The following is a 25200-nucleotide window of genomic DNA, read 5'->3' on the forward strand; positions in this document are numbered from 1 at the left end:
TCAGTAAGTTATTTTAGAGCAGTATTCTCTGACAATTGTGATGTTTCTCATCCACTTTATGATGTCGCTTTTCCTTCAGCTAGCCAATGGAAACATTTTTACTTACACTTACTGTATTACTTTGATTACCAATCAAATCTTTTGGGTAGGTATAGTTTTGTAGGTTGAAGTTTGTTGGTTAATCACCTTGGAAAAAGGAAGTGGTGAAAAATGGATGAGATTATAGCAAGAAGAATCCAACCCTTCAGTTTTTAAATGCTTATTTTTATACTTTGCATGCATATTTTGAACATTACCATTTGCCCTCCTAAAACATGAAGAAGTTTCCCAAGTGTTTCAGCATAAGACGAAAGGCTGGACATGTTTGGCAAACTGATGCAAAATATTTATTACAATTCTTATCTCCGATCTTTTCATTATGATGCAGTAGTTTATGTCTGCTTCGTCTCATACAGATAGACCCATACATGACACCCTTTATCTTCTCAAAGCTGTAAATAACGTTATCAAAATAATCATAATCTTCCAAAACTCACAATTTTTTATTCTTATATTTTTTACAATCCACCCTGAATATCAAGGCTGCAGAAACAATATAATGCAAACAAAAGAAGAAGAAAAAAAATTCTTATGTGGGATTATTTGGGAATTTTTACAGCTGTACCAAAATTAAAAAAGAAACTTAAATCTGTGATAAAGCAATTTTTATACCCTATCAGCAAAAACGAGGTACAAAAAAAGGAGATGCACAATTTACACCAGCAGTCCCTCATGAAACAAAGAACTTTTAAAGATGGATCTCTACTTCACTGCCAGCAGCAGGGATAGAACCGAGCGTCCAAAATGAACCTCAAATGAACTGTTTAAAGAACAACAAAGCAGAACAAAGCGTGCAAGCCATCTTACTGAATCGCTCAAAGTTCAGTCATTTTAAACATCACATAAGCCCAATAATGTTTAATGCTTTCTATTCCATTGGGTAGATTTTATTAGGGTTTGTGAGGGAGTAAGTTCATCTGGCCTTACTTGTTTATTAAATACCCTTTATCAGTCTACATGCAATGAATGTAAAGCTATTGAAAATGATTGCCACAGCATTATTTCTGTAAGCATGAAAATGCTTTCTATAGAGTAACTCTGAAATGTTCAGAATCTCAGTATGGTTTAAATCAAAAAACTTTAAGGTGAAGGAAAAAAAGAACTGTTTTACAACTTACATGGGCAAGAAAGAAAACTGTGTTTTTTTAACATACATTTTTCCTAAACATAACCCAACCTCAGTGAACTGAACATCTGTATGTTCGCCTAGCTTCCCAGAACGCAGCATATAAAACAGACCCTTCCATCCAAACATTACCTTTATTCAAAAAAAAAAACAGTTCCTGACAAACTCTTCCACAAGCTAGGTTTCAAATCTAACTTTTAAACATCCTTTAAGTTTTTCTCACATGTACTCGGCGGACATATGAAATCAGGTATATTAGTATGGTTCTGCAGAAAGAAAAGAGGGAAAATGAGCAGTTTGCTGGAACTGGAGCCAGAAATGGAGTAATGTTCTAGCTGCCAGACTGCATGTGAGAGTCCATTCAGTGTTGCTTCAGTTCTTCCTTGCTGCAGGGACGACTGGCTTGAGTTCATTTCTATGAGGGACTGGGAAGATTGACAATGATTGTTTCATCTTAACACTAATGCTACGAATTGTTTTTAAGAAAAGGAAAAAAAACAAAAAATTTAGAAAGGTGTCAAAAGCCATTTTATAGAACATTCAGATGATGCCATATTTCACGTTAAATCACGGTTATAATTGGTGTTATTATGAATTAGTCTTTTTTTTCCCCAAGCAAAAACAAAAAAAGATCTGGTGGAGAGTGTTGTGTGGCTTTCTTTGACACTTCTAGTTCAGGATAAAGAACAAAATGCAGACAAGGAGAGGGGTGGGGGTCAAACAAAAGACTGCCTACGAGTTGACAAGTGAACTCTTTTCCTCTCCGCCTGGGATATGACCGATGTTCCTTGTCCATGAAAAGAATCTTTTCTCTCTTCTTCTTTTAGCTTGAAACAAATGGGTGTGATGGAGCAGACAGATTAAGTGAAAGAGAGAAAGGGAAATGTGGAAGGGGTGTTTAAAGCCACATTAGGTATCATCATCATCGGAGGTCTGGCTGCTACTGCTCGTCTCAGATTCAGAGCCCTCTTCCAGGCCAGGGTTAGGGGTGTTCCTCCAGGTAAGCAGGGTCACACTACGTGGCTTCAAGAGCACACCGTTACGTCCCAGACCAATCTTCTTCATCTGAGAGCAAACACACATATATTCAGGCACAAAGGAAATGAAACAAAACAAAGGATACACTTCAATTTAAACAAAGAATAAGCAAACAATGGTTTACATTTCCCATACCTGTTCAGTTTTAGCTTGAAACTCTTTGAGTTCATCCTCAGTGAGGGGCTGGAAGTTGTCATCATTTTCTGGGTATTCTTGCCATCCCATTGCCTTCAGCAACCTGTCATAGAGGATCCACATGTGTGATCCAAACAATCCAAATCAGTCACCTGCTACACACCATTTAAAAGGATAGTCCACTTCAAATTGAGAATTCTGTCACCATTTCCTTAACCTCATGTCCTTTCAATTTTGTTTTTCTGGTGACCTTAAAATCTATTTGTAAAACGTTTCGTTTCAGTTTCTAATGACTTTCATTATATTTTATTTGTCCATACATGTCAATGGAAACCTAATCTTACCAAGATTCTTTGAAACATCTTTTTTGTGCATAACATGAATGTGAGTAAATGATGACAGATTTTTCATGTTTGGGTGGACTACACCTTTAAGTTAATAGAAGGCTACATTTGCTCATGTAGGCAGCTAACTAGAATTTGTAAGTGAGCTTATACGTGTCTGATGGAGGAGAATGTGTTGAATTGGTTGCTTTGACCTGTGTTCTGCTTCCAGAGAGCTGGACAAGTGTTCTGGGTCTGAGTCACTGAGAGAGTGGGAGATGCCGTTCTCATGACTCTCTTCAAACTCCTTTGGTTCTGGGATACATCCCTCTCCCTAAATACAAAGATAATCCACAAATGAAGCCTCAGAAAACACAAATTTAAAGGGATAGTTCACCCCCAAAACGAAAATTTGATGTTTATCTGCTTACCCCCAGGGCATTCAAGATGTAGGTGACTTTGTTTCTTTAGTAGAACGCAAACAGAAATTTTAAATAGTATTAGTAGTTTTAGTAGTCTGTCAGTCCTATAATGTAAGTGGATGGGAATCAAGAGTCACGAAATATACACAAACAAAACCAAATTTGACCCTGCGGCTGATGTTTAAAGTCACAAAACTATCATTCTGTGCAAGTAACTGAATAGTATTTATATAGTTTTTTTACTTCTTGCTTTATGGCAGACAGCAGACTTATAAGTGCATTACCACCACCTATCTCTCAAATGGACCATTGACACAATCTACAATCTCAATTAGGAGTGTCAATGGTCCACTTGAGAGATAGGTGGCAGTAATGCACTTATAAGTCTGTGATCTGCCATAAATCAAGACATTACGATGACGCCTCACATGCAGGGTGAAGAAGAAGACCCGAATGCGTTAGGACAGTTGACATTGCAGTGAAAATCAGAGGTTAAAAAACAACCGATCAATTTGTGTCTTTACACATCAATGTATTGTCAAGAGCCGCAGGGTTTAATTTGGTTTTTTGACAATGTTTTATGACTCTCAAAGTCGTGATTGTCATCCACTTACATCATATGACTGACAGACTGCAATGTTTGAGTTAAAAATCTCAGTTTGTGTTCTACTGAAGAAACAAAGTCACCTACATCTTGGATGCCCTGGGGTATGCAGATTAACATCAAGTTAAATTTTTTTGTGTAAACTACCCCTTTAAGGTTGTACTAATCTGTAAATTGTCTGCTAAACTTACTGAAATAATGGAAAAAAGCAATAACCTATGCATCTCTTTTGAAAATCTGGTTGCTGATGGCTAGGGGTGGAGCGGTTCAACTTACTCACGGTTCTGTATCATGGTTTTAGTGTCACATTTCGGTACGGTTCGGTATTATACTGTCAAAAAAATAAAATAGATAAGTAAATAAAAAATAGAAACCCTCTATTACCTACAAGCAACAGTACAAATAAATACAAGAGTGTAAAGATACAAATAAAATAAGCAGTGATTTTCATATTTAAATTTTTTTAGGCATTCGTTTTTAGGTACAGAAATGGAATAAAGTAATGAAATGTGAAACAGCATTGCATATTTGACAGTATAAATTAAAGATTAATTTTATTAAAGATACAAAAGGTATTCAGTTTCTTTGTTTTTGCGGTTTGATTAATATTAAGAAAGTGCTGTCACTTTAAGAAACTGTACGTACATTCAGTCGGCTATGTCTGCTATACTAGGATACTTACCAAGACGGGCATTTTGACATAATTTTTGTGTGAATTCGTATTTTTAAACAATACTTCAGAGAGAGCTTAATATTTGCGTGCATTCTGAGGCGCAGGTTTGCACACTTTGGATGAGCGCACGCACAAATCTTCTCACTGGGTGCGTGAGCTCACATCCTCTGGCTCTTAAATGTTTAAACTGGCAAAGCTTAAATGAGTTTAGTTTAAACAGAGATATCAGCATGTGCTGTTCAGGTCTCACCTGTGCACACGCTCTATTCAGCACCTGGGTGATGACGGAATAAATGACTGTGCTCATATTCCAGCATACAGCATTCGCATTGAAAAACAGTGAATTCCATAGCTGTAGTTGTTGTAATGCATAGGGAAGCCAGAATGCGAATCCATCAACAGAAACATGCATTAGCCGAACCCTGTTTGTTTTACGTATTATTTATAGCAAATCATATTACAGATGTGTTGTCAGATTTAAGTTGAACTGCAGTCCTAGTACGTGCCGGACCGTGTGTGGAGAACCGTTCTATTTTTTTACGTGAACCGTTCCACCCCTACTGATGGCTATATAATGCTGAAAAACAAAACAGATGAAAATGATTTTTATATATTACATAATTCAACTTTCTAACCCCAAAATTTTAATCTATTGACAACACTGTAGGTGGATTTGGAACTGATAAAAGCAGGAAATCTCCAAATCTGCTAATAAGCAAATTCTAGATCATCTTAAACGGAGCAAATAATGGAAAACCAATTAACCTAAAATGCAACCGATTATAGATGAATTCATCTGCACCTCTACTGGAGCTCCTGGGCTGTGGCAGTCACTCACATCCCCATTTCTTTCATCCTTTAGCCCACGCAGGAACTCACTCTTACGGTCTGTGCTGCGCCGCATCAGCTTTAGCCGTGAGGGGGTGATGTCTATGGGAGGAGTAGTGCTGGAAGGCGGCTAGAGAGAGAGAGAGAGCGAGAGAGAGCGAGAGAGAGAGACAAACTGAATTCCACACAAGAAAATGCTGGTTAAGCAGCAGAGTTGATTATTGATGTTTTACTATGGATAAACATGATAACGTTTGTTTGATGAATAACAGAATACTGAAGTGCAGAGACAGATCTGTAAGAGAAAGATCTTGTAAATATTTCTAACCAACTTCCATCTGTTTGTGTGTTTTGTAAATGGCTGAATTACACAATGATATTATAAAAGCATTTGCTTTGAAATGAAGCCAACAACAATAATATTTTCTGAGAATGTTGGGTACTAGTTCCTTACTGACAAAGGAATTTAGAAGGTCTGGTAACACTTTAGCATGCACATTATTACCATACTGGCTGTTTATTAGAACTTATAAAGCACATATTACTGTCTTATTCTGCATGGAAATATTTTAAATCCATTCATCTTACCTCAGCCCTTACTAACTATTAATAATCAGCAAATTAGGTGTTTAATAAGGCAAAGGTTGTAATTAATTTTGAGAACTGGACATTAACAGTGTAACCAAAGGCCTATTTATTGTAGAAATAATAACCATCTTGGACAGTGTATGCATTGCTTGATTAATGGAGAAAAAAAAAATAGACTTGCATGATTTTACCTCTTTAGAAGTGGCATGGGCAGGTGCACTGACGGGTGTCAGAGGTTTGGTCACAGAAACTGGGCTGGTGAAGGCCGAATCCCGTCCAGAGAAATGCAAACCCACTTTAGTTTCCCTTCCATTGGGTTTCCATGGCCCAGGCTATAAAAAGGAAGACAAAGGTTTAATTCATAAATGGAAAATTACACAACTGCCCAATTACAAAAAAAAAAAAAAAGTCTAGTCTTCACTTTAAGTGATGGGACAAAATACGCTTGTATATCAAATCCCATACTTCACATAATAACTATTTTCAGATCCATCGGCTTAATACCTTGGTGGGGGCAGTGGCAGGTTTGGGGACCAGATTCTTGTAGACACTGGGTCCAGAGATGGAGACTTTAGAACCATTGGCGGGCAGAGGACCAGCACTAGCAAAACCAGCTGAAAACGCAGCACTGGGATCCTCCTTAGACACTTTCTTAATGACCAGCATCTTAGACATAGCCTGCTTAGCGCTAGGGGGATTCTCTGTAACACAAGTTGCAAAAAACCTTACAGAACAAGCCAATAAATGCAACATTGTATTTAGATTTTTATGCAGCTAGAAGAAGGTGATTTTATTAATGAAAGCAACTTTACCCCATACTCCTGCCGGAGTCCCAACAGCACGAGCCTGACTGGCTGGCTTTCCAGTTGTCTCTGGGTTCAAGGAGGGCTGAAATTCGCACGAAGACAAATCATGAATGCAAACTAACTATGCAGTTGGTTGATGAAAGGCATGAAAAGTATGACAGAACTGAACCTCTCTAATGACATAACCAGTTAACTCATGCCTGGCAGGGGTGTGACCTCACTACACAAGTAAACAAACTCAAGAGGAAAAGAACACTTACAAAATCCTCATCAACAAACTTGAGCTTGTCATCATTGCGCTCCTCATCAGAATATCTGTCCTGATATGGGCCACCTTTGCGTGGATGAAAATTTCCATTACGCTGTCGGTGATCCCCTTGTCTGTCCCTCTCGCCTCCACCACGTTTGATATGCCGAGCATGGTGGTGGTGGTGGTGAGGACCTTCCTGGCCCCTCTGTGCCCCATGCCAGCTGGGGGTCTCCTTCCACCCTGGTCCGCCTCCCAATCCCCCCTGACTCCCCTTCGCAACACCAGAGTCTACAGAGTCATGCCTCAACAGAGATGGCTGCTGCCACCCATCACCTGAAGAGAAAATGAACAGCTATTACAAAGGGCAACACAAGAAACAGATTAACTCTGCATGCAAAGGAGGTTAGATGCGTGTTCCTCTACCTCCAGGTGCTCTTAGTGGGTCATTGTTGAAAAAGCCATCGGAAGAATTGTGCCTGCGGCGGTTTACTCCCGGCCGGCTGTCTCCGCGGGGAAAGTGCTCTCCATGTTTTTCAAGGGGGGCAGCAGGGGACTAAAAATCACAAACGCAAATTAAACAGACAGCTTCAGCTTTAAAAAGCTTATTTTAGAAAAGAATGATTAGGCTCAAGAGAACGAGGAGTGGCCTGTCCTGAATAAAAAAATTCAAATAAAAGGCACAAAGTCAATACAAAGTCAACAATCCATTACAATACCTTGGCGGGCTGAGGCGTGGAGAAGTTAAGCCAGGCAGGAACAAAGTCATGCTGCGCCATTTAGGTCCAGTGTCTCCCGTCAGTGGATGGAGGCATCAAACCTCATGGCCTGAACTGACAATCCAAGCAACAAACATCACATCATTACAGTCTACTAATACAAGTACTTCACATTAATCCAAACATATTTAAAGTTTGCAACAAAAGGACACTTATCTTTTATTTCCTATTGTGACAAATACAAAAAGGGTAGGACAATTTGATTGGATCATTGTTGTTTGGTAATTGCTGTGATTGTGAATATGAGTGCAGTGTTTCCCACAGACTTACACTTTGCTATAAGTTATATAGTCATATAAGAAGAAGATTTATATATATATATATATATATATAAAACAAAAACAGCAGATGGTCTTACTGAAAATGCAAATTAATTCTCTGTCAGCAGGAGGTGCTTTAAGAGGAAGAAATAGCGTTTTCCCCGGTAGTGGCTGTAAACAAAGCAGCACTGATATATGATATAGTGGGTTCCCTTAAAAAATCAATTTGTATAAATCACCCGCACCACGTTTTAATTTTAAAATGTAAAGTGCTCATGTTTACTCAGTGAAGTTAATGCAATTTGGAAAATCTATTTGTGTAGGTCAGTGCTGATATTGTGGGGCGCCACACATAAATTAATTTATACGAAACACTGGAGTGGCAAGTTGGTGGAGGAGAAGTTTTGAAACTCGTCTAGCCATTGGATAACTTTATTGCCCATTTGCTGAGAAGACACGTCATCATCCTTGATATTGTTGCAAGGAGGAGATAATGTTTTTGATTAAAGATTACAGAGGGGATATTAATTTTTTTAAATAAAGATGAACATGGAAGAATCGTATATTAAAATGCTGCAATGTTCCATAAAAATAAGAATTTTGATTTAAAATTGACTTTAAAAATGAAAAGTGCCATTTCTCCAGCAACAAATACAAAAAGAATGACTGTTTTAAAAGTGTTTTTGAATATTCCCCCAACAGACAAAGGTCAGGAAACAAATAGTCTTGCCCTGAAACTCATATCATTGGTTGAGCCAATGTTGCAGAGTCAGGCTGATCAGGACACTCAATGAAAGCGAAAAATGTTTTACCCTTTTTGTGGATATCTACCTCCAAATTGCTTGCTTACAGTATCTGCATATAAAAGAATCTACTAATGATTTTTGGAATACCATGTATAAAATATGCCCCACAGCTCGACAGATATTACAAAAAAAGTTGTCCATTGTTCTTTGTACAGAATGAAGGAGCTGGTCCACACATTTGAACCAATCAGAAAACCACTTGAATGTGGAGGGATGAAGTTTAAACAGACCAAATAATTGGAGAAGAACAACATGTTACCGGAGAAAAGTCTGTCATTTTCACCAGAAGATCAAGTTATGAAAAAGTGATTTAAATATTATGAAGTTAAAAACCGAACAACACAAAAAGATCTATGCCATGCATTTTCAACAAAGATATTCATTTCCTGCCAATTTTACGAGAAAAGTAATGTCTTTTGTAAATACTATCTAGAAGTTTCAAGGTTAAACATTAAAACAAAAAACACTTTTTTTTTTATGGCTCTCTTGGCCTAGATATGATTGTCTGTATTTACATAGACTCAACAAGAACTAACATTGTACTTAACGGCAAATCTCACATTCCATTACATAAGTGATAACTCATTCAAAGTACAAAATAATCAATACTAAGGAAAGTTCCAGCTAAATGTTGTGGCTTCTTACCCCAGAGACAAAGGCTCTGTAGTTCGATGGCCCTGTCCTTGGCTGTATCTGTGTAGAGGGCCCAACCAACACTCTTTCACAGGCTTTGTAGCCTCAGGACAACCGCAATGGTCACAGACAAACTCCAGTTTACAGGATGGTGCAAAGAAGGAGAAGGAAGTGAAACTTGTGCAGCCCAAGGTAAAATTGTAAGGTGACGGAAGGGATGAAGACGTGTTGTTCTTGATCAGTGGAGTGTAGTTGCGGAAGAACAGAGGATGTGTTTGATCAGTAATGCCAGAGTGACTCTCCACGACACCCTTAGTTCACTGACGATGACTGCGTGCATTCAGGTCGACTGGATACAAATTAAGCAAATCCGAGGGGTTCTGAAAAGAAACTGTTTGAGTCTTGGATTGTCCAGTCCCTTATTCTGGGTGCTTGTGGTAGCAGCACGTCGTGCCTGCTCTGACACTCAGAAGCTCCTTTACGCACTCATTTTCGGCTGAGGACACACACAGCAATAAAAAATGGAGAGTGGGTTTGTACCACACAAAGCTGTTTTGCACAAAGTGGTGATCTGAATATTTTCACCTCATCAAAACAGCAAAGGTGCTACGTCAGAGCGAAAAGGGGAGGGGGGGCTGATTTGTCACATCACAATAGCTAGAAGTGCTTTATGTTATAAAGTCATGAGAATTGCTTTCGCTTTCAACAGCTCATACTTTGGATGATTCAGTGAACCAAACCATGAAAACTTGACATCTTTAATTCTCGCCCCATATGGTTGATAAATGGCTGGTGAACCAATATCACGTCAGGCTGCCGAAAAAACTTATAGTAAATATGATTTGACTTCTAACAACACTTCCAACCTTCCAGTTCATCAAATTCAAAGAAGCTTCCTCAGGTGAATAACTTGGAGCCAGAGTGGTGTACCGTGCATTGGTAATTCAGTGAAACCAAAACACAAGTGCCCAGGTGCAGGCAAACCTTGAACATTCAATGAGAAACAACAGGTGTACTCCAGATTGTATTATTGCATGTTAGGAGATCTCAGGTCTCTTGAAAAGCACAAATCCAACAGTTCGTTCTTCCTCCAGATCTTCACAAATAATCTGCAGACCAACTCTGTAAAACAAGAAATATTTGATTGATCACCCAGCAAACAATACTTTTCATGGTGACATGCTGTACTTAAGTCTAAAATTTTCTAAGTGATGTTTTCCTTGATGTTATCTTAGATAATAGTTATGTATAAACTATGCAGTTTCTATTATCTCAAACTGAGAGACTATATTTGGAAATATATTTGAACATATCTGTGCTTAAAAAAAGTCACAAAGCACTTTGTCAAATTAAAAAAAGAAAAGTGCATGCGATCTGCAAATGCCTCCAATTTTTTTTTGGTCAGCACAATAAGCTGCCTTCACAGGTTACAATTTTTAAACTGATACTTTATTACAATAAAAATATTATTAATTCATAAAATAAATAACATTCTTGCCGTAATTTACTCATTTCCTTATATTGAAAATCTGTTTAATTTTTCCCTTTTTAGAGGAATACAAATTGAGATAACAGGCAAAATGACATCTCTTGTTTAGTCATTTAACTTTTACCGCATGGAAAAAAAAAGAGTTAAAGTGTATAATGTCTGATACTGTCATTCTGCCAAACATTTATTTTTCTATTCCTCAGAATAAAGCAAATCATGTAAGTCTGGAATAAAATGAGAGTGAGTAAATTTTGACAAAAAATACATTTTTTTTTTTGAGTGAAGTACACTTTTAACATGACTAATCATCACTTTGTCAATGGATTTTTTTTATGTAATTTATCGATTCACGGACGTGAATGGTCTAGCTAACGTTACAGTAAGATAAACAAGTTATTTGTATAATGCAAAACAGTTAAAAGTAAAGTGAAGGAAAACTAAAAGCTGGCGTATAACTAGCAAAGAGTTAGCTGCAGAACACAAACTAAAATACATTTTAAAATATATTCGTGATAGTTGCAAACTAATATTTAATATGCTCAACCACACGTTCTGGAGCTTATGGGAGTTAAAATTACTGACAAACTATAACGAACTAGGAGTAAATACTTATTTGTCTTTCTACTTGCTGAACACTCGCTAGCACGGCTCTGTTAGCACAGAAGGCCATTCAATATGTGCAGAAACATTTTAGTCCACGCTGAGCGTTTAAATTCAAACTCTTAGAGCAAAGAAATTTTTAGGCATTATTAGACGGAAACATAAGGGTGAATTGTAACGACTCGGGCTCGTGTCGTGACGGAATGCGTGTTGTTTTAGCCACGGCGCGAGCTGGGCTAAGCTAGCATTCCGAGCAGAAATAAAGTGTTGTAAAATGGCTCCCTCTCGACACCAAACCACTGAATAAATATTTCGATAGACACTTACCTTTTGATCCCTTGTCTATCCCAATAAGTTAATCGAAGACAGTGATGCACCGCTTGTCAAGTCAATTTGACAGCTGGGAGGTTGTCGTATTTCTGATTATGTATTTTGTTTGTGTTTTTTAATCACACTGGTTCCGACTTTGCCAATCCATCTAACGTTAGCTTGTTCCTGTCTACTTCTGCACAGGCGAGTTAATCGATTGCAGAGCACAGCGCGCTCGCCGCGTCACAACATGAAGTAAAGCAAAAATTACCAAATGTGTGTGTATAAACTTAATAGACATTTTCCAAGAAAATGTACTTAATGTGTGCAAAGCAAACATATGAATCGTGGAAGTTATGCGAAGTAAATTTACAATAATATCAGGTATCACTGAAACAGTAAACTCCCATTTTGCACAAACATTTATGATATGTCATTCAGTAAATAATAACCCACATATATTTGAAAAAAGTTAAATTAAATTAAATTAAAGTTAAAACAAAACGGACGAATCTGCTTCATCTGACCCTTAAAAAGAACATTTTGCTAGCAATAATAATTTTTAATTGTTTTGCTAATAATAATTTCTGTTATTCAAATAAATATGAATAAAACGTTAATTTTATTTTATAATGTACTGTTTATGTATTTGTGCTTTTTTGTTGTTTAGACTGCGCAACTGTGTCACATGTGCATACAATTCGAATAATCATATCTGATAGATTATATTTTTATAATAGACTTGAATTTAAATAGCAGTAGAATGTTTTTAAATAAATAAATAAATAGCTTTTATGTGTCTGTTTTAATTTTCTGTCAGACCTAGCCACAAATAATATTTGGCATTTTTAAAATATTAAATCATTTTAAAGTATAGCTTTAAACTGCTGTTGTTTTGCAACATTCCATTCCCATGAAGTCTCCACGCCTAGTGTAGCTTTATATATATATATATATATATATATATATATATATATATATATATATATATATATATATATATATATATATATATATATATATACACACGTTTTTTTAATATAAATATTGGTATATGCTAACTTGTCTATCATTTAAATTTAAATACACTTCCCTAGGACTTTTATAGCAACTTGCTGGGCTTTTTTGTGTTATGTTGTGTCTGCCTTCGCATCGCCACATGCCTTGTAATGACCTTCTGCTGATAAACAAAAGCTCATCGTTTTATTTAACGACAATTTGATATGAAATCAAGGTATGTTTACATTATATTTTTGACCATTTGCTGCCGAATATGTTTCTGACAGATAAGCACTGCTTATGCTGGGTGCACAGTTAGCATGTTAGCTTTTGTAATACATAATTCAGTTCTGCGGCTTAACTTTAAACTGATCTGATTCAGACAGCACTGCAATGACTGTCTGAAAAACAAATGTTTAATAATGTTTTATTATTATTTGAACTGCAGGTAAAATGTTGGCAAGTAGAATCGGACGTTACATCCTTCGTAACTTTGGGGTGAGTGAAACCAGACGTTTAACCAAAGAAAGGGACTTTGATTTCAGATTTTGTTGCTCTCATTCACATTTTATTGCACTTTTTTTTTACCTTATGAATAACAGAACTCTGTTACCTCGTCATAGACTTCTAACCACTGATCTATATATTCTATATTATAGATCAGTGCTTCTAATACGTGATTATTTTCCATTGTTTATGGGAATTCTCCTCAATAAGTAATTGTATTAACTGACATTTCTTTCCTCCCTAATAACAGGGAATGCAGTGGAGTGGCCTCATGCAGGTGTCCAGGAAGTTTGCTTGTTTAGGGCAGCGGACCACTCACTGTTCAACACTGTTTACTAGAGGTTTATATGGACAGCTGCACCCAAGACCTGTTGCTGGTTCTGTTCTGGGAGCCCAGTCATTTCACTGGTCTGCACATAGACTGAAGAAACGTCCTCTGGAAGAGAGTCCATCAAGAGAACTCGATTTGGTTCGTTATGACATGAGAGACCTGAAGAAAGCTCCAAAGCCGGCCCTCTATCTCGGATTATCTGGTCTCATACCTTTTGTATCCGCTCCTCTACTTATGGCTGTCACAGAGCTGTATCTTCCTGAAGTTGCATTTGCTCAAGTTGCATACGGAGCATCCATTGTTTCTTTTCTAGGTGGGGTACGCTGGGGTTTCGCCTTGCCTGCCGGCAGCCCAGCAAAACCTGACTGGCTCAATTTAGCCAACAGTGTGGTTCCTTCTCTGATTGCCTGGACAGCCATGCTTTTTTGCCATGACATCACACAGTCTGCTGTGCTTGTGATAATGGGGCTTGGGATAGCATTGCATTATGACCTGTCCCTCCTGCCCACATATCCCAGCTGGTTTAAAGCCATGAGGACCATCCTCACAGTTGTAGCCTTTTTCTCTTTGATAGGCACTATTGTCATTAAGCAGTATTATCCTGAGAAGAAGATTTTCAATGATAGATGAACTTTGTGCATTTGCATCCTATTCTACATGTTTAAAAGTGATTTTGGCTATTTTTCAGTTTAAAATTCTGATAACATTTGCTTCCTTTTTCTAGAATATAATTTTTGTTTCCTGTTTTGCAGGTTATTGGCCATACAGATAAAAACTTTTTTTTTCTCACTTTTAATAATAATTCACATACTGTATCAGTTAGATTATTTGAAGTAAAATACTGTGAAATAAAAACAGACCACAGTACTGAAATGCTGAAATGTTTAAAATTAAAATCTGTATTGTGTGGAACAAGTAAACTTTCAGTTCTCAAACTGTCTAATTATATCTCTGTTGTCTTGTTATATATATATATATATATATATATATATATATATATATATATATATATATAAGAAAACATGAAATCCATATACTACTCCGAGTTTTCATTTTTGATGCTTTTGCTCATTATTCTGCAATACTTGATGGCAATGATTAAACTTTACTATAAAACTTAACTTTAAAGCAAGATCCATCAAAATATATAGACTATTTTGGTACATGCTATTCCAATTTATTGTGTCTTTGTGTCATGCTTTTATGTTTCTTAATTCATGTTATGACCTCCATCATTTTATTTTTCTGATACAAACCTAAAACCTATATATCTTATGGCTTAAATGAACGCTTTATTTGTTCAACAATTCAGAATCAAGTACTCCCTGTAGTAACTTGAAAATTGTTCCCCATCATTTGACAAATACATTCCATAACAAACATGGAGAACTTGTCTCATAATTTAATTATAAATAAATACTAAAAAGAAATTAAGAATGAAGAAATTAAGCCTGCTGCTCAGATTTGTTGAGCCTTCTTTTTATTTACAGTATATCTCAATAAAATACTTCAATTTCATTAGTTCTCCTTGTAAATTTTTATCTTTAAACTTATACTGTTTATGCAGAAGGAAAATGAAGCAATGGTTGTCCATAAAAAGACATTACTTTCGCCGCCAGATGGCAGCAAAGACAAAGCCCGAAAACCGAGCTGTTCACTTGCCCATTCTAAAATTGGAGGAAACAACGTTCCCAGATCAGCCCTCTAGTGTATATGCAATGCAAGACATACAAACTGAACTCAGATCAGCACTCCAGTGTATATGCATACTCCCTACTTGGACTCTGCTGCTCGAGCAGACTGAACTCAGATCAGCACATTCACTTGATCCTAGCTTCAGGAAGCTGTTAGGTTTCCTCCTACAAGAAAACCAACGATATGGACCTGCTCTGACTAGCACTTATTTTCGCCACCGAGCCGTTTCCCCTCACCGGCCGGGTTGACGTTTGAAGAAGAGAGACTGGAGGAGCAAAGCGCACCTTCGTGCCTCGCGTGATAGAATGATCCGTGTCAACACAGAGCTCGCGCTCGAGACCCGATGAACAGTTGAGCTCGCGCTGTGCTGTGGCTCCGCGGCAAACTATCTCGTCAGTCTGGCAGTTGACTGAATGAACAAATCGCGTTTTAAAAGGTTTTTGTTATGACTGAGATAAATCCGGAATGCTGAAGCATTAGTTTACAGAGAAGAGACAATCCGCTGGGTGATTCGAAACTGCGGCAAGCACGTTGGAAACCCCGCGTTATTCGTGACCTGCCGTTATAATCTCACATTGACAGGCACGAGCCGGGCGAGTATATTTACACGTTATTTTTAAACAGTCACTTTATGTTTGTAAACCAGAAAGGCGTTTATTTTGCGGATGTTGTCAAACTTTATCATCAAACAGCTAACTTAGCGAGCTAGCGAGTTCCGCCGGTTGGTTTGCCGCGCTGAAACAGCACAGTTTACGTAAAACTGAAGACAAAATAGTATTGACTGAAAACTGACGGGCTGTCATGGCAACTCCGGTTGTAAATTAAGGTCGAGAGAGCACCATTGATTCTGTCTTTGTGTTTGTGGACCGAAGTTGAGGAGAGGCTTGCTCACCATGTATCAGAGCAAGGCTCGCTTCACCATCTAAATTCACTGACCACCGGATTCTGACACCGATATATTACAACTGTAGAGTATTACTCAACCTCCTTCCATCAGAATGAAGAGAACCGATAGCAAATACAAAAGGAAACTCAGCACCTCTGAGCAGCGGGAGAGCAGCACTGAAGGAAAAGACGAGGTGAGTGATCTTTCACTTGAAAGATGATCCGTTTTAACACTGATACTTTGCATGATTATTTAAATAATATGCAAGGTAAACATGCCACAATAGAATGCAGACCTTAGATACTGGTGCATGTGACGCAGCTGCCCTGCAGAATGAGCGCAGTGCTTGGATGCAATCCATCCATGATGGATCTGTGCTTATAGATCAAGCACATTATGACATTGAAACTTTTATGGCGAAGAAACCTTATCAAGTGATAATGTGAACACAGAGCAAGAGTGTGAAGGTTTTTTTTTTTTTTTGTTGTTGTTGGTTTGCTTATGTGTGCTCGGTTGACTGGTTTGTTTATTTACATGATTTTCCAGACTGGAATAGTATTAAAAAACAGCACACAACACAGGACATCAGATTGTTGTGTTTTTATTAGCTTTGTACAAGTTTGAGTAAGTTTATGGTACTTGCTCCAAGTTTATTACCCACATTATGTTGGCTTTGCAAGAGTTTTATTGTCTTCTTGTTCTTGACAATGTGAGTCTTGTGTTATCATTCATTAGGTGAGGGCAGAGGCATTGGGATGAAATAAACAGAGAGTGCTGCTACTTTGAAACAAGGACAAATGGACAAGTGTTTCCTAATTTGGGGCACCAGTGCTAAATAAATTTTGTAATTAGTTATTGAAATTTTTTTTTTAATGTGTTCTCTCCATTTTGCAGATCTAATTATTAAGTTAAATTACATTTGTTAATTTGGTAGATGTTTTTATCCAAAGTGTTTGTATAATATAATGTGCAATAATATAATCTAAGTGATTCATCCTAGTACATTGTTCCAAGATTGTTCTGATAAGTACAGACTAGACTAAAGTGAGAAATAGTGAGATCATAACATAGCACTGGCTGCTCTCATTCTTGCCTTTTCTGAGCAGCAGTCTGGTTTGACCCTCTAACTCTAGCACTATATATTCTAATTCTATTTTATCTATTTGTTTACTTGACCCTTTAACTCTAGCACTCTGTATTCTAACTGCTTTTCCTTAAAGAAACGGCCCCCAACACTACTAGCCTTATATGTTCTTTTTCTATTCTATCTACTTGTTTTATTATATATATATATGTATGTATGTATGTGTGTGTGTGTGTGTGTGTGTGTGTGTATGTGTATGTATGTATAAATGATTTACAAGTCACTTTGGATAAAAGCGTCTGCTAAATGACTAAATGTCCAGCATTTTTGTCTTTGAGTCATCAGAAGGTCAACCTTGTGTTCACTCTGGTATGTTTGAAGAATTTTTTTTTTTTTGCCATACCAGTCACATTGTAATAAGAGGAAGTCAATGATTCAGTAAATGTAAATGTAATGTTGCTCAATGTTTTAAATGATGAGATCATCAGGGGAGTGGTGCATTTCAGGTGAGCCATCAGGTTTCTTTTTAATCTGACCCAGTTGGCAGAGTGAAGTGATCATCTTTTTTGCACTTTTGTTAAGTAAAAATCCTGTGTTTTAGGGCTGCACAATTAATCGAATTTCTATGGAGGGAGGGAGGGAGCTTAAAACACCAGTAACAAAACAACCAATAGACAAAACCTCCTAATTTATACCCTCAGTACTTTCAGTTGCGTTTACACTCACCTCTACTCTATCACAAGATTCACTTTCTTTTTTTGCATCTCCGTCCTCTTTCCGAGCATCCGCATCACTCACCGGCTTTCCCACCTCAGTCGCTCGGCTACTCGCACTCATCAAACCTGACAGCCCTGCTGTTTCCTCTGCCTGCTGCTGTTTATGAGGGCAAGACAATCTCTTGTGGCCAAAAACTTCACACTCAAAACAACGTAAAGTATCAGTGCTCGCGTAAACCATATAAGAACTCTCTCCACATGTCACTCGAAACGAAACATCCAGTGTTTTAGTAGGCGCTGTCAGAAACATAAACGCTTGTCGTCTAAAAGACAATACGTGCTTAAGTTCGGTAGATTTACAACCCTAGGGAATCGTTTTCACAGCACTAGCCATCTTTACGAATAAAAAACTTGAATACAATAATCGGTGACCCAAAGAAATGAGGAAAAATAAAAAATAAAAGAAAAAGATAATAATTAAAGAATATAGGTAAACCTATGGAAAAAAAATTAGTTTTAACTATAAGAAAAAACCTAAGAAACTAAAGAGAGAGAGAGAGAGAGAGGGAAATCCCAGGCTTTAGGTTTCTAGAAGTCTGGACATGGATCTTAAGTTGTGATTCTAGTTAATGCATTTAGTTTTAACAAAGAGGGTCCACTGTTCAAGTGATTGATATTGCCATGAACTCCACTGATTCTCTCTTTTGAATACTCTCCATGTGCAGTAAAGCATTTTATCCAATCCTAATTTACTATAATTCAGAATTGGAAAGCACAGCTTAAGAGGTTTGGCTCGTGTTTCTTCACGGGCACAGTTTTTTCCCTCTTATAACCTTTCGTGGTGAGCTAAACATCTGTGGGATTCAGCTTTGTTTTAAGAATTCCTCTCCCCGGTAGTTGTTGAACCACTTTATTATAAAAGTTCTTTGACCAGCACAGATGGCTTGGACTGGTGCAAAATAGCAGTTACATAAGCAACTCCCAATCCAAATCAGCTTTTCATCCTTGCATTTACTTGCATAAATATTTTTGATCATTTGAGAGATGAACTGACATAACCGGACTTGGTTGGATAATGGAAAATGGGTTACAACATGTTGTTGATGTTACTGAAGATTAATTCCCTTTTGGCATGTAAGCACTATGCTTAACACTTACACTGAAATGAGGGCTAAAATAAGCAAGTGCTGTACTGTGAGCCTGTTTACATTGCTGTTGAGAGCTTTCTGTCTGTCCTGTGTTGCATCTGCATCACTAGAGAGTAGGGATGTGCAACAGTGATCGAGTACTCGACTGCGACAGCGACGATCGATCACGTAAACCAGCGGTTCTCAATTGCAGTCCTCGCGCCCCACTGCTCTGCACATTTTGAACGTTTCTCTTAGCGCTTCAGACATTTGTTCTATTCGAACATAAGTGCCCTGCGAAGTGGACATCACAGGATATTCAGCCATGATTCCAGTTCGAAGTGAACGTAGCTATATGTTCCAATCAAAGTGCATTGAAGTGTGCAAGACGTGAATTTAAATTGTATTGATTTACAGAGGTATATGATGTCACAGTTGTCCATGTTTAAAGACGCTGCACAGCACAAATCAGTGAATGAATGTTTCGATGTGAGGTAAACTTCAACAGATTTCCCCTGCTCAGGGAGTAGGGAGCAATGAACAATTAGAACACAGTTCATGCACGGAGTTCATTTCTAACGAGCTGATTATCTGAATCAGGTGTGTTAACAAAGAGAAACGTGCAAAATATGCAGAGCAGTGGGGCGCGAGGACTGGAATTGAAAACCGCTGACGTAAACGATGATCGGAATGTGTTTTTTTTTTTTTTTTGTTGATTGGTTATGGTGGCGCCCCTAGCTCTGATTGGTTAGCTTCCCACTTGATGCCTCAAAAGACGTAAGAAGACAGATAATCATTGCCTCAAAGTTAGGGCTGCTCCGATCACGATCGGCCGATCGTTAATGCGCATCTCGTCAGTAAAGCCGGTTCTCTAATCAGAGGTAAATTCCATCAGGTGCGTGATTTCACATAGAGCAGCTGTTACTACACAGAGCCATTGTTAACTGAGAAGCTGCGCAAATAAACACTGAAAATGAACGTGGATTTATTTTTTAAAATAATATTATTATTTTAGTTTTGAGTTTTAGCCATAGTTAAAATATCTAGGCTATTTGGTCTCTGTTTTATTCCTTATAATAGCTGTTTGGTTAAACTTTGAACTTTTTTCTTTATTTTTTAAAAACTACGTTTCACCGCTGGATCAAAAAATATGCTGCTAAAGTTATACTGGAAGACAATGTTTTGTTAAAAAAAAATGCAGATGAATAAAGTAGCAAAAAAAAAAAAGTATCTTTGTGTGTAAATTTTTTAATCACAGACAAATAATGAAATGGTCTTTATAAAATAAAAATGCATTGGATATATTTGTAGCCTAATTACATTAAACATATTCGTAGAGATGACGAAAATCAAAATTATTTGTCATAGTTTTTATCTTAAATATATTTTACATTTTATTCAATTATTAAGCAATAATCAGTGATTTCCATTAGGGCTGCACGATGTGTCGTTTAAGCATCGATATCGCGATGTACAAATCCACGATAGTCACATCGCAGGATGTGCGATGTAGGCTGTCGTAGTTGATCCGTTATTCATTAACTGTACGGGCCAGCTGCTCCCCGGCCCTTGACGAATGTTATTCGCGGATTAATTGCACAGCTTAACCATCATAGAGGGAAAGTTTTGACAGGGCAGAGAGAGAAAAAAAAACCATAACAATGTAAAGCCTCCTTTAGCATCTGAATGTCGTTTTGTTCCCGAATTATGACTGTGACATCATCAGTGTATGCAGAAAGTGTAATGTTGGAGTGTAGGGTGTTAACCTGTAGACCCATTAGCCCTCTCCTCAATTTACACAGCAAAGGTTCAATTACAATACTGTATAATTGTCCTGAGAGAGGACAACCCTGTCTGATACCTCTTTTTACTTTTATAGGGATGCTTAGTCCTCCCGCCATTTTAATCATACATGAGGCCTCATTATATAAAAACTTAATTTTTGAAATAAAATTATCCCCAAAACCAAAAGCTTTCAAAGTATCAAACAGAAAAACATGGTCAACCCTGTCGAAAGCCTTTTCTTGATCCAAAGATAGCAAACCCAAGTTCACATTATTATCACAATGCGCAAAATCAAAAACATCCCTTATTAGGTGAAGATTATCAGTAATTGATCTATTCTTTATACAATAAGATCCTTATGCACAATTTCTTGTAACACCTTATTCAATCTATTAGCCAAACATTTAGAAATTATTTTATTTTCAGTACATAAAATCGCTACTGGCCTCCAGTTCTTTAAAAGTGTCAAATCACGCTTTTTTGGGAGTAAATATAAAACAGCACGTTTAAAACTTGTAGTAAGAATTCCATCAAGAAAGCATTTTTTAACCATTTTAAATAGGACTGGGCGATATATAAAAAAAATGATATCTCGATATTGTCAAAATTTTTACGATATTCGATATATATCTCGATATGTTTGCATTTAAATAATAAAAAATAAAACATGATTTTCTTTTGCCCATTAAAAAAAAAATTATTTAGATTAAACAGCTAATTTAAAGGCAGGGTAGATAAAAAAATGTATAAAAAACTTTTTTTTCAAATTTGTTTAAACTTTATTTATATATCAATACATAATTAAAATGTAAGTACTCTGAAAAAGAAAGTATAAAAATCGAGTGACTGTAGACCTCTCACGACTGTTTTAAAGACAGCTCATTATTTCCATTCACTCCACCCCCTCCCTTCTGGGCTCCTTCCAAAGCCTCTACTATGGCTCGCTAAGTAATGTTATGTTAGCTATATTACGCAGCTACGTGTGCTAATGACACATGCTTCATGAAAAAAATATGTATGATCAAAATACAAAAAGAAAGATTTACCTGTCCAGCAGAAATAAAGCCATCAAGGAGTCACTTTTCAGCCCCTTGAGTTCCCTCAATTCTCGCCATCGCTGGAAAGCCACGCCGATTTTAACTCGCGTTTTATTTCTTTGTTTATCCAAAGACTTTTTGTTCATTGCCTTTTCTTGTACTGTTACTGTCTTCCTTTTTTTGCCTGGTTTGCCTTCACTAACTGCATAGGCTGGTACTGTGAATTTTGCTTGCTGTTTCTCTGCCATTGTTTTGGTATTCCTAGGATCCGTGCCTGTTGAATCAAATGTGCTGTTTCCTCAAATCAAACGTGCACGCGCAAGTGGACAGGTCATGTGTGGCAAAAGGGTAGTTGCCATGGTTGCGAGAGAGTGACAGTCGCCTAAGCCAATCCTATGTTTCGTCCCGAAATGGAAATAATGAGCTGTGTTTAATACAGATTAAACGGTCTAGAGTCACTCGATTTTTATACTCTTTTTATCAGAGTACTTACATTTTAATTATGCATTGATATATATATGGAAAGTTTAAAAAAATTTGGAAGAAAGTTGTTTATACATGTATTACCTACCCTGCCTTTAAGCAGTTAAAAAATCTAGACCAAGAGATCACTTACTGCTTTTTATTAAATGAATACATGTAGGCCTATATGTAACTGAAGCAGTGCAAATTAAGTAACAGTTACAGAAAGTGCATTCTGTCAACTTTTTAGTGCATGCAATTCACAATTTAAACTATGCAAGTGGGATAAGTATTATATATTAATTTTTTAACAAGTTTTTAAGATAAGAACACAAGTCTGTCAACTGTCTGCGGTTTTAAGAGAAGCACTGTGGCATGAAACTATGTTCCTACTAACACTAAAAACCCTCTTAGATGGGGAGCTAGTTGCTGAAGCACATAGCTATTTCTTATATATAAATATATATAAATGAATACCAAAGACTTTTGCATTCTCTCTGTCTATATTATGGAAACTGGTCAAAATATATCAGTGAAATTCCCCAATAGTAATTCCAAATGGCCATAGCCTATGTTTCTCTATTCAAACATCAGAGGTCGAGTAAGTGCATTTATTTTGCGATCACAAATGCAAACAATACAGTTGAGATCTCACGACAGAACACAGACCGGCTGAACGATGCTTTCATTAGATCGCTCAATTCCAGCTTGTTAGTGTTTTCAGATTATCATCGGCGGCTCTTCCGCAATGAGGAGTGAGCACGTGCGCATGGTTGCCAGATTGCTTAAAATAAGCAAACACCGGGCAGAAAATGTATCCTTGTAACAGTGGAGCTCTGATTCGGAGATTTTAACTTTTGTTATCTGGCAACCGCTATCATTACAGTTCTCGTAGTAGAGGGGCGTAGAGCAGTCAGCAGTTACAGCTTCCTTTTTTGGACATTCGGCGCGTTCTTTTGGGAAAGTATGCTTGAATTTGAAATATTCGGTATTCCCGATATATTCAAATTGTACATCGTCGTCAAAATTATTCCGATATTATCGCTAATATTCGATATATCGCCCAGCCCTAATTTTAAAATAATCTTCACCAATAGTGGCCCAAAAAACTTTATAGAATTCACCAGGCAGTCCATCCAATCCTGGAGTACGACCTGAAGAGAGACTCATAACGGCCGAAGTGATTTCCTCAAAAGTTAGCTCAGCCTCTAAAAGACCCTTGTGTTCTTCAGATAAAACAGGAAGATCCTTAAGTAGCTCATTCCTAGAATGTTCATCTGATTTTTCAGCAGCATACAACTTTGAATAAAAAGCCACGGCCAGTCTACGCATCTCTATTGGATCTGAGGTGACATGTCCGTTATCATCCTTCAGCAAATGCATCTGTTTCTGTTGACCCTTTTTGTGCTCCAAGTTAAGAAAATAAGTAGTAGGAGCATCCATGTCTTTTACAGTCATAAACCGGCTTCTTATGAGAGGTCCTTTAACTCTTTCATTCAGGATTGAGCTCAGTTGATTTTTTTTTTCAGTCCATAATCCCTTTAGATTATCATCATCATTAGTGTTGTCAAAAGACCCGGTACTTCGGTACCAAGTCGGTACTAAAAATATTTAAATGTGACGGTACCAGGTTTCTTTAAGTACCGGTAGTACCGAGGACCCGTTCAAACCCGGTTCAGCGCTATGATTACCGCGAAGCAGAAAACGAGGACGGAATCTCAAAATCCAGTCATGAAAATGCAACTTACATTTTAATATGGACAGTCATGGAATTTGTCAAAGTTAGCATAAATTAATCAAATCAAATCTGCATATGGACCAGTATCTGTAAATCAAAAAATGATAAGCCGCAAATGTTGCTTGAAATATGAATCCGTGTTCTGCACGTCTCTGTGTGAATTAATGAATGGCAGAGACGTGCGGGTTTGTTTACTACATAGACCGAAGCGCATGACGCTTGCATTAATTTCAGCATCTGAGCTTCAGAGTTCTCTCTCCATCAAGCGATCTTTTCAGTTTCTCACACATGCAAAAAAGAGAGAGAGCGAGAGTCTTACCACGCTGAATCGACACGCTATATGTAAACTATTCTTTATTGTCTTTTCCTGTAATGGAGTTCATATAGAATTATTCATATTCATTTTCGAACAAGCAAAAGACATACCGGTTTCTCCGGTAGTGGGCGGAGCTAATGCGCAAATGCCAATTTCATTGGCTGGTGCTGATTTAGTACCGTCCCTGTTTTAATTTCAGCAAATCATTTTGACCGAACGCAGACAACGTGATTAATATTCATGAACCCAGCAGCTCATCAATTCATAGTGCATTGTATATACATTAGTATGATAGTAGAATTAGTAGTAGTATTATCTTTTAATAATAATTAATATGATCTATTACTATTTTTTTTTTACAGAAACCCTCAATGACCAAAAATATCTTAAGCATCACCACCAGTCTTAAGTTCAGTTAAAATGACAAATATGCATTCATTAGGCCTAAAAGTTAATTTTTACATAAAGGCATTGTGCTAGAAATATTACTGTTGTTTAGTAAAATGTATGTGACACTGCTACTACTGTTGAAAAAATTCACAAAATTGTATTTTTTAAAGAAATAAATCACAATATTTCTTCCATGTTTCAATTTGAATAGAAAATCCCCTTTATTTACCAGAAATAAAATGTGTTTAAATTTCATAAATTAAAAGACAAATTAAATTTGGGTGAAACTTGTTTACTGTTTTTCATAATTATATAACTTGTAGAAAAACTTTAAACACAATTGTAAATAAGTATAAAGAATG

General features: G+C 37.1%; 3 protein-coding genes across 4 annotated transcripts in view; 2 read left to right on the top strand and 1 right to left on the bottom strand.

Moving 5' to 3' along the window:
• Positions 1-1254: 1254 nt before the first annotated feature.
• LOC132161142 (vasculin-like protein 1) lies at positions 1255-10287 on the bottom strand. The gene is made up of 11 exons (XM_059570959.1): positions 9380-10287; positions 7609-7722; positions 7316-7445; positions 6903-7225; positions 6649-6724; positions 6341-6537; positions 6028-6168; positions 5223-5378; positions 2937-3055; positions 2399-2501; positions 1255-2290 (listed from the first exon to the last, which is right to left on the bottom strand). The coding sequence occupies exons 2-11, from the start codon at positions 7666-7668 to the stop codon at positions 2135-2137; spliced, it is 1461 nt and encodes a 486-aa protein (XP_059426942.1). The 5' UTR covers positions 7669-7722; positions 9380-10287; the 3' UTR covers positions 1255-2134.
• Positions 10288-12853: 2566 nt separating this feature from the next.
• Positions 12854-14601, top strand: tmem69 (transmembrane protein 69). The gene is made up of 3 exons (XM_059570189.1): positions 12854-12999; positions 13213-13262; positions 13522-14601. The coding sequence occupies exons 2-3, from the start codon at positions 13218-13220 to the stop codon at positions 14230-14232; spliced, it is 756 nt and encodes a 251-aa protein (XP_059426172.1). The 5' UTR covers positions 12854-12999; positions 13213-13217; the 3' UTR covers positions 14233-14601.
• A 775-nt stretch (positions 14602-15376) lies between these two features.
• The window catches only part of mast2 (microtubule associated serine/threonine kinase 2), a 169879-nt gene continuing 160055 nt past the window's right edge, over positions 15377-25200 (top strand). The window contains exon 1 of one of the 2 annotated variants that reach the window (XM_059570961.1): positions 15377-16376. In XM_059570961.1, coding sequence (XP_059426944.1) covers positions 16296-16376 — 81 coding nt within the window. In that variant the 5' untranslated portion in view covers positions 15377-16295. The remainder of the gene's footprint in view (positions 16377-25200) is intronic. The other variant, XM_059570960.1, reaches the window with a different exon arrangement.

Source organism: Carassius carassius, chromosome 17 (genome assembly GCF_963082965.1).
Source record: "Carassius carassius chromosome 17, fCarCar2.1, whole genome shotgun sequence".
Taxonomy (NCBI): Eukaryota; Metazoa; Chordata; class Actinopteri; order Cypriniformes; family Cyprinidae; genus Carassius; species Carassius carassius.

What these genes read in the sequence shown, in the direction of transcription:
- LOC132161142 (XM_059570959.1), bottom strand. Translation starts at nt 7,668, where the DNA reads ATGGCGCAGCATGACTTTGTTCCTGCCTGGCTTAACTTCTCCACGCCT. An exon ending in CCCACTAAGAGCACCTGGAG is followed by an intron (nt 7,226 to 7,315) that starts GTAGAGGAACAC and finishes TTTTCTCTTCAG; the next exon opens with GTGATGGGTGGCAGCAGCCA. An exon ending in GCCCAGGAGCTCCAGTAGAG is followed by an intron (nt 3,056 to 5,222) that starts GTGCAGATGAAT and finishes CTTTGTATTTAG; the next exon opens with GGAGAGGGATGTATCCCAGA.
- tmem69 (XM_059570189.1), top strand. Translation starts at nt 13,218, where the DNA reads ATGTTGGCAAGTAGAATCGGACGTTACATCCTTCGTAACTTTGGG. An exon ending in ACATCCTTCGTAACTTTGGG is followed by an intron (nt 13,263 to 13,521) that starts GTGAGTGAAACC and finishes CCCTAATAACAG; the next exon opens with GGAATGCAGTGGAGTGGCCT.